The following is a 15681-nucleotide window of genomic DNA, read 5'->3' as shown; positions in this document are numbered from 1 at the left end:
ATTGTCAAAAGAAGAGCAACATTCTCTTGTGTATTGTAGAACCAGTTAGCCTGACAAAAGCCTGCAAGAATAACAAGCCAGTTTTTTGTAGATAATGCCACAGGAACCAAATAGTTTTTCCCTGAGCAAATGGTTCCCAGCAAGAAATAAGAAAACAAATTCAATTCTGCTTTTCCAGTTTCATAGAGAGGTCGGAGGTAAAGGTCAGCTGCAACACAGTATCTTTGGAGGCAGCAGGTATTTTCGCTGCATTGCTGAAATACAGTTCATTGGAACTCGTGCTCATTGGCTCGAGAGATTGAACCGGGATTATCTGGTCAAAGGGACCGCTGCCCTGTTGACTAGGTCATTCTGCTGTCAGACAAAGCCTACAGTTTAACATGTGAAGCACATCGGAGTAAACCCTTTTTAGCCTTTCTTATAAAAAGAATTTTCCAACATTTTAGGAATTCGCTTATTTGCCATAGAGTCAGGAGAGCAGATCAATATCAATTTAATACCTGTGCATTCAGTAGAGACAGCACTGTGACTTGTTAAGCCGAGCTTACCACAGTGAAAGGAACCAGATGGGTCACAGGCTTCTGCTGGAAGCCTTTTTTTGATGTATTTTTCCCTCTTGTGTTTCGCTCATAACCTGTCACCGCAAGACCACCTTTGATGCATTATGAGCCCAGACATTATCAGGTGTTTGAATAGGGATGCAGATATATGAGTATTATCTGTTCTGCTCAAACCAGCTATATATGATCTCGACTGGAAGTATCTTGATTTAATCCAACAGTGTCATTGTCTGGTCAGGTATCTGCGGTCAAAGCACATGCAGGACAACAAAGCAGACCCAGATGTCTGTCACAGATAGCCGTTTTGTTCATAACTATCATGATCGGTACAGAGCTGGATTTTCCATTTCTCAGAACTTACTTCTGACAGTGCTGGACACAAACTATAAATTGCCGTAAATGTTGTTGTTTTATTCAGTGCTCTCTTGCTTCTCTATCAAAACTCTGCTACAGCCTGTATCTCCACAAAGCAGCCAAGCCGATGACGATAAGGTCTTTAGTGAGGAGTCACAGTGTTTGGCTACAGCTCAAATCTTGAGGACAGGAATATTCCTTATCTGGCCGACTGTTTGTAGCACCAACCTAATGATATCATCTGCTGTGGATAAGGCTGGATGTGGATGACAGGGATTTGCTGTGAGCTGCACAGCATACAATTCAGCAGATGAAACGATTTTAAAGATCCACTCAGACCTGCTGATTTTTAATATACCATAGGTGTGTGTGTGTGTGGCGTGGATGTGCTTCGGAAATGAGTGAACAGATGAGACTACACACACATACTGAGCTCAAATAAGAGTTGCAACAGCTTCAGTCAGACTTCAGTTTGGATCATCTCTGTAATAGGTGTAGGTCTAATTTATCAACGCTATCTCTTGCCGATAGTTCCATTCAGCTCTGTAGACATACAGGATGCCTGACATTAGTAATCATCAACAACATGAAATACGATTCAAAAGAGTCCAAACATAATATGCAAAAAATATTTTTTATGTCTTGACTAAATATGTGACACCATTATTATAAATACTTATGAGAAAAGCATTTTCTGTACTGCATGACTTGATAGATTTTAATTCAAAGTTCATATCAGATTCATTTATCATTGTTCAGTTCTACCATCTTAAGAATTGTTGCTATTTAGCTGAAAAACCTGCAATACTCCTGAAAGCATATAAAGACATCATTGCACTGCTATACAAAGAAAGTCAGTGTCATGCATTTCTGGCAGAAGGCAAATTTTCCTAAAAGACTCCAATGAGTTAGAAGCGTTTTTGCGAGCCCCTTATACACTCTGGCTGTCATCCTCCATCCACCTGGTGTGTCAGATAGGAATTACCGTGACATAAAATCAACAATCTCGGGGTAACTTTAGAGCGACACTTGGAGTTCTGCACCAGGCGTTTGATTTGTTTGTCAGTTGCCATGGTGTTTGGTATTGCACAAATGTGCATATCTTTTGATGGTATCAGCTGATTGACAGCTAATTAAGTGGTTTCCCAGCAGCAGTGAAACATCTATAGCATCTAGTTGGATTGCTTAAGTTGTGGGTTTGTAAGAAGAAATCCCTCTAGTTCCAGAACTTTTAATACTTTCATTTACTCAATACTAATGACTATGGTGCTACATGTCAATGCTAACGAAAGTGACATTTGCACTGAAGGTGTTTCTTAGCGTAAAATAAATTACTTCATTTGTCTTATGGAACTTTTTTTTCTTTTAATTTTTCAGACATTTTGTTTATTGGTCTGCTGATTAAGTTCTAAGTTCTACTTAATTAACCCGAAACACAATTAGTGTATCCCTGTTATAGGTCAAAACTCAGCAGTTGTCTCTTTCTGAAGCAAGGATAGTGATCTTATTGAACGAAGGCCAAGCCGCTCATATATGTGTTGTTTTTCTCCCTCTGAATTAATCCATGAAACGGAGTTGCACCGCTCCGCCAACAATCCAGTATAGGCCGATTGAAATGAAACAGAAAGATCCTTTAAGCCCATTCAACCATATCACTGTTTTCTACTAACCCCACTTTATCTCAACCCAGGCACCCCTAATCCACCGCATTAAATTCCTCATCTCTTTACATTCAAATATCACAGTATCATCAGCCTGTAATCTGATGTGAAATTGTCTAACAAAGAGACAGAAGGCTGAGAAATGACCAGGGATATGGCTTTGCTTTATGTAAAGTCTATTTCTATTTTTGCTTCATCGCTTTCATTGTCTCTGTGCATTCTACTTGTTTTTAGTAGTCCTGGGTCACCCTGTTACAGATCCAAACAAATACTTGGGAAGCTAAAAGCATGCACATGCCCATGGGATATCAAAGAGTGTTATAAACAAAATCAAATGCCAGCTTGTGTCTGGCCCCCTCGCTGCTGTTCAGTAGTCATGACGATTCATTATTCCCTTTCAAACCTACAGAGAATTTTTTTTTTCGATCCTAATCCCCTCATGTGGCTAAAAACTTGAATTACTATTGGATTTGTGTTCATTTAGGATGACTTTTTCTTATAATACGCCTTGAGGGAAAAAAGCAAATGGGATTCATAAAGCAAAGGCCCGTGAGAGGTTGACTGTGGCAGTAGATTTGTCCTTCCATACCCTTCCCTGGTTTCCTTTCTGGGTTCAACTTTATTTAAATTCCCCAATAAGGCTTATAAATGAAAGTAAGCATCTTCTGGCTTTCTGCTCCCGTTTATCGCTGCACCCCCCGCTGTTTTGAGATTCCTGCAATGTTCACGCAGTTGCTTGTAGCTTGAAGGTCACATGAGTTTGTTTGGAGTTCAAAAATCTCTGGCATCCAATTCAGAGCTGCACAGCAACTCTTTGAATCTAATAGCTTACCTTCACTGTAGAACGTGGCATTTTTGCTGCATATTTATTTCTTCATGTTCATAAAGAGGGAACACTCTTGAATGGCACGGCTCAGTCCTCAACAAGCAACGACATCCAAACAAGTGTTAACATTTTAGCTAGTTTTAAGCATCCCTACTGGTCTCATTAATTGGGCTCCCGCCAGTGGGTTATGAAACAAGCTCTCCGTTTGTTATACCCGGCTACAATTCGATGGTCTCAAGAGTTTTGCCCTATGGAATATTATCCTCAGTCAAAAACCCTGTTTCCCAGAAGGCTTGTGTTACTGACACATCCAGACTCTGAAAAGCCTCTTGTTAACAACAGCTGTAAAGTGAGCTTGTTCAGTTCTTTCTCAAGTTTAATCTCTCCCTCTTTCTCTTGCTTTCATTTCTGTCTCTCTTAGTGTCTTGTTTCTCTTGTACGTTGGGGGACGATCCCGAATTAATTAAAAGAAAAAGACTTTGAAGTTGGATACTTGGCCTCGGGGCATTCTGTTCCATTTTTGTTGTGGTGGCAGTTGCATTTTTGTTGTTAGGTTGTCGTAACGATCCACACATTCAGCTACTGGACAGTATCATCTTATTAGGCAAGAGATGCACTTTAGCATAAAATACCATTTAAATTGTTCCCCCAAAGGCATACCCTTGTTTTGTCTGATAGGTATAATTCCAGAATGCTTGTCCTCTTTTCTTGGTGTCTGGTGGTTTTTTATGTGATTACATTATTGGACTTGAATTCAGCCCGAGATAAAAGTGCTTTAATGTCCCTCTAACAAAGTAACAATGAGTTCAGCCCCTGCTCCAGGTTGAAGAGTAATACATAACCCTGTAATTGGATTAGCCGTATACAATTTCAGAAATTGCTGCTCGCTAATTTGTCATAGTTACTGTCACAGTTACAACTGAAGTACAGCACACACACTTTTTTTTTGTAGAATACTCGGATTGTCACCTTGTAGACACAAATGCCTCTATTTCTTTTCTGGTACTTTGTGATGTAATTCTGTGTAATTTCATTTTCTGGCAGTACTTTGAAGAAACTGTAGATTCTGTGAGCAGTGATGACTAGAGATTTAACTCTGATAGCAGCCTGAGTTAAATGTGTGTTCAGTAAACCCTTCCATCATACGCAAGTCTCCTGCAAGAAAGAGGTGTCTTTTTTTTCTTCTTTTTTTGCTCCTACAATCCCTCTCTCCAGCCTCTGTAATATAAATAGGGATCTGAGAAGGGGATCATCTGTAAAAGAACGAGACCCAGGAGCCCCTCAACACAGTAATGACATATGAGGGGGTGTTGATCTAACCCAAGACGATGGGCTGTCAGGAGTTGCACTTGTAACTGTGCCGAGACGGACAGAATAAGGACTGAAGTAACAAGACAGAGTGAAGGAGGAGACGGAAAGTCAGGTTGAAGAGAGAGAAGACATACAGTGGAAAGAGAGAGAAAGCTCGTGAATGACAGAAAGACAGATAATAAGGCAAAGTGGAGAAGCAGAAGAGACTGACGACTGAATTAGAGGGTTGGCCAGACTGGAACTACACCCTGCCAAGCCTCTCCTCTCAAGCCTATTTCCATCCCATCAACCCCCTCCATCTCTGTCGCGCTCTCTCTATTCACTCTCCTGACGTGCCATGTCTAAATCTGAGTCAGAAATGAATATTACCTCATGCTAATAATGCTGCCTACCCCAGCAAGTCCCATCACAGGCTCAGAGCAAGCGAACGGCAGTTATGTCACTCATCTCTTTAAGTTGGGTTTATATTTTCTCCTCTCTCCACTCTTAATATTCCTCCACTCGCTTTCCTCCATCTCTCTGTCTCTATAATTTTCCTTTTTTATATCCTTGAATTCCTGCTTTGCATGCCAGTAAATGTACACAGCAGTTGGTGCAGTTGATAGATTTTAGCCTACAGCATCAATTTAAAGTCCACAAAAATATGGCACTAAAGTGATAGTTGAGGTCTTGCTCATGGATGGCCATAGAAATGAACTCTACGCCTGTTTGAACTTCTCCTGATATTCGTGGTCACTTGATTAAAAACAGGTTGCACCACAGAGAGTAAAGAGATTAGTAGTGTATTAAATATTTACACCTATTTACTGACAGATCAGTGTAGCTGCTGCATAGTTAACTGAACTAACAAATACAGCTTGTTAGCTTTTTAACCCCATAAACCCCACAACTCACCAGGGGATTTAAAAGGCACATTATTTTTATTTTAAAAAAAGTTTAAAAAGGCCAAAATCACACCATTTATCAGAGCCTCAACTGTAAACACAGAAATGAATTGTTGGACAACAGCCCTTTCACTAATCATCTGTGACGTGCTAATCTGCTGGAAACATACCAAATCTAAACTTTAAATTGGGATGTTTCACGTTAATTTTTTTTTTTTTTTTTTTTAATGATAAAAATAAAGCGCTGACAGTGCAACAAAAAATCCGGAAACTTGTCAGGTAAACTAGGCTGAACTGCAGGCTGTGTTTACACAGAGCAGAGAGGAGACAAGCATAGAAAAAATCTAAGTAGTGAAATATCTATAGTATGTAGAGCCGCCTTTTTTTGTTGTTGTTTGTTTTTTCAATATTGGTAACTTGCACAGTTTTTCAATTTCTGTAAAATAAATAAAAGAAATTAAACTCTCTTTATGGAATTCTAACTATGTTATACTGCACAGAACACATTTTTGAGTTTTCTCTGCTTCTAGTCATGGTTGTGCTCTTTCCATAGAGATGCAGGACTTTGTATTGCAGCGAAAAAAGAAACCACAGTGCTTGAAAATGTGACAGGAGACAGAGACTGCTTCAGGAGTTAACCTATATGCTGTTTATACTGAGCGTGAAAGATGCAGTGTTTGCATATTACTTCAATAAAGTCAACATATCTGAACCTGACGCTTACTGCGTAATAAATATATAATAAATCACTCTGAATCTGACTGAATAAGCCATCATACGATATACAAATGTCATCCTGGTTTGGGTTGACCTTTCTTTTTGCCACTTCCTGCATATCACCATCCATCTAACCCTCGCTGACAACTTCCCCCGCCCGTCCCACCCTTTTCCACCTCCATCCCTCCCTTTATCCATGTTTTCCCTCTTTCCATTTATGTTTTTCTCTGCTCCAGCTCGACATCTCGGAGTGGTTCAAGCTATCTTTGATGTCTGTTGTGTGTTTTAATGAGTTTGTTGTTGACAGTTGCTCTGCCTCCTTCCCCCTCTCTCTCTCTCTCTCTCTCTATCTCTCTCCTTTGCTCTGCCACTCGTCCTGCCTCTGAGGCCGAGGCCTCAGGAGTGCCAACACAAGTCAGACAGAACCATGTCTACGCACGCAGACAACAGACTTTGTGTGGTCACTTCTACGCTTGCACAGACGCACATGATAATTTATTCACCCTGCAAAGTAGCAACTAACATCATCTGCATACACACACACATAAACGCTTCTCTGACAATATGCATGCTCAACTGTGTTATAAATATTATATACGGATACCTACTGAGTTACACACATAAAACACAGGCAGACACACACACACACATGCATGTATGTAGAGGACAGAGGAGTTTGTTTCACTGCAGTCTCAGTGGGGGCAGCTGTATTCTGATGTATTAATCATCTTCGTCTCCAGCTTGCTAATTAATGACCCATCTGTCCCCACTCACTGATGTTCCACTTCAAACTCCCTTATACACAAACACACACAAACACACACACAGAGGGCTGCGACACAACAGCCAAACGCTCGTTCCACTGATGCAACTCCAGCACTACTTTCAGGAAAGTAAATATCAGCAGCCGCTGTGATCCATACTGTCTCATCTGCATTCAAGACCGTGTATAAAAAAAACACTGGAAAAGTGTTTGTGGCAACTTTATCCGGAAGGAGCTCTCCTCTTCAGTTGCTGCGCGTTTTAGGCGGCAGCCGTTTGTGCGACCAGGCTTGTCTGTGCGTGCATGTGTGTACGTGTGTTTCTGTGTGCACTTATGTAGGTGTATGTGTGTGTGTTCGTAGGCTTATCAGGTGAGCCCGGGCAGAGTGTCAGATGCGGTAATGGAGGCTTCAAAGACAAGCGCTGCGGTGAGTTCCCTGGCTGCCTTTTACCAACCTCCCCTCCCCTCCCTCCCCCTTCCCTACCTCCCCCCTCTGTTCCTGCTGCTGGGATGCAGAGGGACAGACACGCACACAGGTAGACACCTGGACGGATAAGGAAGGGATGCAGGAAGGCAGATAAGCAAGCAGATAAATAATTAAGTGGGTGCAAAGTCAAACAGACAACAGGGAGACAGAGTAAATCAGGCTGAGCGACAGGTAGGGGAGATACTGGAAAGCACGGGGGATGCCTGATAGACAGGACAGACAGACAGAGGCACAGTCAGACTCGTGGCCAGGTGCTCGTCCAGCCCACCTCCCCTTCACTTGCATGAGTAGCGATACTTCAAACACCCGCCGCTTGTCTGCTGCTTTGTTCTGCTGTTCACTTTGCAGCTGCGAATGTTGTTGTTTTGATGCCACCATCATTGATTTGCTTCCTTTTGAATGGTAGTTCTATTTCTGGCTTCCCATTTGCTTGTTTCCATTTTCATCTTTTGCACTGTATATGTGTTTGAGTGAGTTTATTTATGTGCGCGCGTATCTTTTGTTTTGCATCCGACAAACCGCCACAGTTAAGGGGTAATAATTGAATGTTTGATCATTAAAATTGCCAGCGGAGGTTTAATTTGTCTGGGATCGCATGCTTTGTTTTCACGTCTTTAAAGTAAAGACAGACTAGACAGTTAAATCCACACATCACAGACAGTTTGTTAGGAGATAAAACTGGAATTTAAGCATTTGTAGCTGGTGAAAGTATATTAAATAACAATATGGGATTGAATTGTAAATTTGCTATTTTAGCAGCACCATGCATACTTTGTTTCAAATGCTGACTTCAAGGTATTGATATGTCGCTGCAGGTATTACATTTACTATAATATTTACCTTTACTCGACTATAAAAGTAATTTCAGGATTCTGGGCAAAATCTCTCCAAATTATTATGAGACATTCTAAGCATTTCAACACATAAAACCTTTGATAACAAAAAATCTTTTATTCGACTTATCCTTCCCTTGCGATTATTACAGAATTCATACCACATTGTTCAACATGCTTTCATGTTAGGAGGAGCTTATGGGTCAGTTTTTAGCACAATGTGCCCAACTACTGTGGTGAATATTCTCTCTCGTCACACCCAATCTGCATTATTTTTTTTACCTGGGATTTTGCAACTTTCTGTCTCACAGACCTTTGCAGCATTTGGGCCTATTAACTGAGCTAATTTCAACTGACTACTTGCCAAACAGCAGCAGTTAAAAGTGCATGAAGAAGTTTGTTTTCATGGATTTTACATGTTATAAAGCAATACCTTGAATTGATGTTCAAATGTAGAGGATCAGTATGGAACAACAGAGGGCAAAGCAGTAAAACAATACAGAAACATTTCCTTTTAGTGTCACAAAAACGCACGTCTTCATAGTTACCATTTATTTAGTGTCACCCATATCATTTTATGTGTTTAGTTGACCACTCAAAAGATGCATGTGTGGCAATGATGAAACCTCCATCCGTGAGACCTAACATCTGTACACAACATGAAGTAGTAGTTATTATGTTGATGACAGGGCTCTGATGGCACTAACCTCAGCAACATTATTACACTAAAGACATCATGTATGGTTACAAATGTCAGAAACCCTCGAACCTTCTTTGCAGATTTGTATGAAGAACTGATATATTTTTATTTGTTCAATGAAAAACAAACAAAAAAAAAGCATATTAAGAAATTATAATATTGAACGAGTTTGTCAACAGTGTCTGTTCACAGTTTATATACACAGCAAGGTTACCATAATGGTATTTTAACTATCCACACCTTTCTGTCACTGTGTATTCTAATCTTGTATCCTTGTTCCTGGTCTTCCTCCTCTGCCCTTTGTTCCTCCTCCTTCCTCCTGCTTCCTCCAAACAGCAAACTCTGGAGAACAACCTGACCAACCTGGTGAAGAGGAACAGTGAACTGGAGAACCAAATGGCCAAGCTCATCCAGATCTGTCAGCAGGTTGAGGTATGCAACACATCCCAATGTCATTGTGTTTAGTTAACTTAACTGCGACTCAAAAAGTTAAGAAGTGATGTTAGATTCTCAGTTAATATCCTTTGAAGAGTAGTCTTGTTTGTCGTCTGGTGTCATGGTAGTCAGAGGCAAGGGTCAAATACAAGATAGCAGCCTCAGAGCTGCTGTAGACTCTTAATGAGGAGAACTTCAGCTGGGTGGAAATATGCATGAGACTAAAACCTCAGCAAGTTGCTGGAATTGAGCTCTCTTTCCAGATGACTGAAGCTACCCTAGATTTTAGTTAAAGCCTTTTTAAATATATATATATATATTCACTCCCTCCTGCTGGATCATGACCACAACTGTGCCGGCTGTAAAATACGACTCAATTCTGTCTGTTCCTTCACCAACTACAGATCAAATATTGAGTCTCAACATTGGGAGGGAATTCTTAGTTTCTTATCAAGTGTTCATAAAAGGTCGGCATTTTCTTACAATTTATAAGGTGAAAAAAAAACTACACTAGGACATTAATAATGGCATAAATGTGTCAGAATAATCTTATGTCATTTGACCTTCAGTTCAGCAACTCATGCAGCGCGGTGCCTTGAAAATTAAAATCCTAGATACCAGTTAAGATCCCAGTGACCTGTTCCTTTGCAGATGGTAGCACTCCAGACAATGTGACTCAAAACATGACTCAAGAACAAAGGATGAGCTGGAGTAGCTCTCAGCAACCATCCACTTTCAGACCATTTAAAAGGGTAGTTATGTAATTCAGACAACTCCTCCAAACATTGAAATGACCACTTTACTGTGGGCAAAGCCACAACTAAAGGGCTTGTGTAGTACCCCCCTCTATTTTCAAGGTGCTAACAGCCTAATGCAATGCTTTTACCGTGTCATAAATTCAGATTTTGTGCCTCTTCAAGGTCGTTGTCTCAACTGAGGTTCTTTCTTCAACTCCGGTTTTGAATTAATCTCACTGTGGTGAATATGATTTTTAGGATGAATTGCTGTTGCAACACTCAACAGTTTAATTCCCACTGGCACCACCCATACAAGAAATTTATGCTCCCCAGTCAAATCAGATAAGATTATCTGTCAAATGGCATATATCTTGGAAGTGGAAGCTTTATTTGACTTGTCAGAAGCGAGTAATGTGTCACAGCTCACCCGCTTCGATTTCCTGACAAATCTTAGAGTAGTGTTTGCACTCCGGTGTCCCGATGTGAACCTGTAGATGTCTGCAGAAAATTATACCTCAGCCAGTCTTGTCACCGTTGACCTCTTAAGTTTGGGCTCATGCTGTGATTTAATGGAGGTACTGTGTGAAGTCAGCCGGGGAGTACTAATGCCACCGAGTGTTTTCTCGACCGCTAAGAATCACTAACACGTGCATGCACAAACACACACATACTTCCTGTCTTAGCACATTCGCTCTTAATAAACACCATCATTTCTCTGTGAGATTTGACATTAATGGCAGCAGAGGACAAATGCATTTTAGTGCTGCCATCACTCTGTGCGTAGCTCATTTCTTATTAGCTGGGCATGACTCCATTTTCTCTGAGTCACTCAGAGGTCCATGAACAGCAACTCATACAGCCGCGCGCCCAATCAAAATTAAATGATCGCTGCGTGATTCATTAAGTGCAGACAAACTGTTCGTCAACAGTGCATGGGAAGGGGGAAAAAAACTGTCTTCTTTTGTCTCTGTCTGCATACCAATGTTGTGCCACCGCCAACAACAACAGTAGAATCTCATCAGTTATTCATCAAAAAGTAATGAGGAGCGATCGCAATGGGGGGGAGGGGGACATGCTCCACTCACTCTTAAGCAAATTATCAAAAGAAACTATATGTTTTTCCACCATGTTTGCACTCACTCAGAGTTATTCTTCTATGTGATCTCAATGTCGAAAGGCTAGTTTAATTATTTACAGGAGGGGTGAGTGACTGAAATTGTTTCAGGTGAGTTCACATTAATGCACAGTGGCTCTTAACAAGTGACAAGAGGAAGGGGGACGAGGAGGGGGAGGATAAATGTAGAGAAGACGTTGGAAAATGATTCAAATGTAAAGACAGGAGAGGAGGGAGAGCCGCAAAAGGGGAGATTAAAGAAAGAGAGAGAGCAGGCATTGAGAGGGCAAACAGAGAAAGGGGTAAAAAGGACACGAGCGTTAGCGTGACTACCAATGATCTTCTTGACCGAAACGGATACAGGCAGCGTGCGGAAGGAAAACGCTCAGCAATAATGCAACGCAACACAAAAAGGGAATAAAAAAGTGAGAGTTTTAATGGAGTGAGAAAAGTGTGTGCAAAATATGAAATCTCTCAAGAGCTTTGAGCATGACCTGGATTCCTCTCCTCCTCGTTTGCATCATACTGTATTGGTGCCGAAGATATGATCAAACACAGTGTGAATCAGCTTTCAGTGTGTCAGCACACACAGCAGCGATGCAGCCCCGTTCTCCAGGGTGTCTCTTTGGGGAATTGTCTTTTCTTCAGTCTTGGAAAAGATGCACTGACTTGATGATGTGTAGGACGCCTCTGTCTTGGGAGGCCTCTATCCTTCACAAAATATTTGGTGTAGGATTTTTGCGCTTAATGACATTCGGAAAAAGGTTCTGCGTTCTTGAAAACGTCGAGCAAATGCTACAAATGTTGGGCATCTTTTTGTTGAGCTTACTCACATCACTGTTATTCACCCAGTGCTTGGATATTAATAGTCGGCAGAGAGGAGACACTCAGTGAGGCTGTTTGGTGAAGAGCGTTTCCCTAAAAACCACTCTGACATTGAATAGACACTGATACAGCGACAAATCAAACTAAATTCCAAGCCAGAGTGAAATCATGCTGATATGTCATACCTTGCATATATTTTAACAGTTTGATTGTTTGATGTGGACATTTCAGTCTTAGTTGTTGGCAAAATGAAGATATATCCACCACTTTCAGATTTGTTTTGTAAAGTTTAACAGTAAAACCCACGACAGCCGCCGATTTAGTATTGTAAAAGTTTTACTTCTTCAAATCGACATCTGAAAGGATGCGCTGAAACCGTTGAACAAGTTTCGAGCATATTTCCATTTAATTCCCAAGGAAGCCTCCTCTTTCATACTTACATAATACCTCCTCAAAGGCCTATGCCCTTGTGACTGGGAACTTTGTCAGTGTAGCGAAGTTCCTGCCTTTAACATCTCCCCTCCTCTGAATTCAGCTCGCAACTTGACAGTCGATCAGCTTTTCTGTCTTCCTGCCCCAATTTATCCTACTCTCTATATTTATCCTCACTCGGGTCGTGGTTCAGCTACCCCTCGTGAAACAGAGATTGTGTTGTCACAAGACGCTTTACCCAGCAGCTTTTAAAGAGAGAAACTCCCTAATAAGGCGTAGGACGTCTGGCCCACAGTGGGGAAGCTTTGTCCAGACGGAGCTAATGTGAAGCAAGCGTTATGTGAGGAGGCAATCAAAGCAGTAGCCGTTGTCTCCAACCCCAAGGATCTCTGTGTATGTGAAATGAAAGAATCACATCAGACAGAAGCCAGGTGGGTTTAAATGCTCAAATATGTATGTCTACTGATTCAACAATGAGCTGTAAGTTATTAGCCGGCACCAGTCTAGGTGTGTGCACACTGAAGCTGATCCCACTGCGTGTGGAATATGAATCAGCTGTGTGCTGATGGCTGTAATGCTGCTTAATCCTTTGTCTCAGGTCTCATCTCGCCTGTCTTTACCTTTCTATTGGAGCATCGGGGAGATCGAAGAGTCTGCTGGTGTTGTTTGTCTTTGCTGTATTTCTAAAGCCATTTGCGGTTCTCCTTTCAGCTGAAGATGGAAACATCAATGCAGTGGGATAATGGCCTATAATTAAATTAATTTCTTGCTTTTATACTGTCACTGCTACATGTATATCCTTTCAACAGATGCCAATAGCCTGTTATGTAAATCCATATATTTCTCATTTTTTATGTTAGTGTTCATCTATCCTTCTGTCAAGTCCAGACTTTTCATTTACAACATTTTAGCAGCAATGTTTTGTGAATGTAATGTATGTGCAGCCGTGGCTCGAGGTGGTAGAGGTCCTTGCGTCCTCGAGCAAGACACCGAACCCTTATTTGCACCTGGTGGCGGGCGAGCACTTTGCATGGCAGCTCTGCTGCCATTAATGTGTGAGTGTGTGCAAATGGGTGAATGAGCAACACATTGTAAAGTGCTTTGTAGAACCAAACCAAGGTTAAAAGGCACTAAAAGTACATAGCATTTACCAGTTAGCCAAAGGACGGATGATATGTCAACAACCAAGCAAGCGACTACAGCACCTCTTTGAGGCTGCACTGAAACATTGTGCTCACATGCTTGTCTTTATCAGGTTTTCCATCTTCATCTTTATTTGTGCATTTTATCCTGCTAACATTAGTTTTCCAGTGTTGGACAAGTTACATATTTGACCAGATAGTGGTGATAGTTGAGTAAAGTCAGTGTTATTTAAATAGCACACCTAAAACAGCAGCTTTTTGGGTAAAGAAATCAGAATTTACCTCATGAGTTTAAATATTAGGGTTAAGACCCTACAGTGTTTTTTCATATGTGAATTTATCTAAGTAATTTAAATATTACAGTCAAGATTTTTATAAGTTAAACATTGGAAAACCCAACAAATCCGAAGGTTACAGATAAACAAGCATAAACAGTGAAGAGGAAGAACTCCGTTTATGTGCTAAAAGACCTGAACCAGGTTCAGGGAGGGCAGCCATCTGCCATCTGGAGTGAGGGTAAAGACGAAAGAGAAAGATAGCAGAGACAAAAACAGAGAACATAAACACTGGACAGATTGCTGGGACCAGTAGTGATACATGGATAACAGTTCCCATATCCTTGTGAGATAAAATCAGGTTCAGTTAGTTCTGAGGTGACACAAGCTGCCACTTTACAACGCTGCTGAATCATTTACCAAAATGGAAAAACATAAGTCTTGCAAGACTGGAAGATTTTTGACAATATTATGCATAACTTCATGTTCACCATCTTATTTTTTGTGTTTTTTCATGCTGACATTTGTTGGTCAGTATTAGTAAATTAAGTGTTTGACCTCTCTTACCAAAGTTACTGAAATTCCAACCAAATTTCAAAGCAGCTCTTCTGATATTTATAGAGCTGTGTCAGTGACAGCCAAAATAGTAGCTTGCTGTTGGTACAAATGCAAAAGAGGATCACTACAGTCATTGGGAAAGTATGAACGTCCGCACAAAAATTCATAGTAATCCTTCCAATAGTTGTTGAGATATTTCTGTCTACTTTAAACCTTTGGACAAAAAGATCAATAGAGAAACTAGCATCACTAAGATTTAGACTGAAAGCAGACATTACCTCCTTAACAGAAATGTGTAGATGTATCTACTAAGACGTACTGTGAGTGGAAACTTAAATCTTAGATGGTTCGTGTCATCATCTTTAGTAATGTGAGTGCTAATTTAATTAACAGTGATAGATGTTATTTGTCGTGTTACTCCTTTGAAAAGGAACAGAAGGAGAATTTTAGCATATATTAAATGTACCCTGAAATAAAGAAAGTAAATCTGGTTAGCACATAAAAAGGCTCAAAGCACTTTGTCGGCTTATAAAGACAGTCTTCAAATTCATTGCCAGTGAAGCGTGTCCAATTATCACCTCTTTCTGACATATAATCCGTGATATACGTCTAGCAGTTGCATTTTCTTTTTTACTCTGTTGCGTACATAAAGCCATTCTCCCCTGTATTAGAGCCAGGTGCCACTCGGGTGTCATAAATCTCTGAGAAGTATCCCCAGAATCTCTGAAGATAAAGCTGTCAGACTGAATCCTTGCATCTGTTTTCAGGGCGTCATGTCTGAGGGAATGAAAGAGAGAGAAATTAAAGTGGTCAGCGAGAAGCAGCTGGAATCAGGGCCAGTTAAACAGAGACGGAGTAGAAAGAAGAGGAAACAAGTAAAGAGAAATAGGAGGCAACAGAGGCTGATGGGAATAGAATGAGCAGAAAATTGATTCAAGATGTAGGAGGTTTGGTGTCAGGAAGAGGTTAACAGCTGCTCTGAACCTGGACCAGACCTCGCTGTGGAACAGGAGCCATTTCAGCTGGAGTAGTTCACTTTTGGAGCCGTACATTGTTCTGTCTTTGCT

At 40.8% G+C, this 15681-nt stretch overlaps 1 protein-coding gene across 2 annotated transcripts in view; it reads left to right on the top strand.

Moving 5' to 3' along the window:
* LOC103369631 (probable E3 ubiquitin-protein ligase MID2) overlaps window positions 1–15681 on the top strand; it is a 76736-nt gene that overhangs the window by 19300 nt on the left and 41755 nt on the right. Inside the window, exons 2-3 of one of the 2 annotated variants that reach the window (XM_008298385.1) lie at window positions 7438–7503; window positions 9433–9528. In XM_008298385.1, coding sequence (XP_008296607.1) covers window positions 7438–7503; window positions 9433–9528 — 162 coding nt within the window. The remainder of the gene's footprint in view (window positions 1–7437; window positions 7504–9432; window positions 9529–15681) is intronic. The other variant, XM_008298386.1, reaches the window with a different exon arrangement.

The sequence above is a fragment of the Stegastes partitus genome, unplaced genomic scaffold (assembly GCF_000690725.1).
Source record: "Stegastes partitus isolate 25-593 unplaced genomic scaffold, Stegastes_partitus-1.0.2 Scaffold1312, whole genome shotgun sequence".
Classification (NCBI taxonomy): domain Eukaryota; kingdom Metazoa; phylum Chordata; class Actinopteri; family Pomacentridae; genus Stegastes; species Stegastes partitus.
Note: the sequence above shows the minus strand (reverse complement) of the source record. Positions and strands in the feature narration are given on the sequence as shown.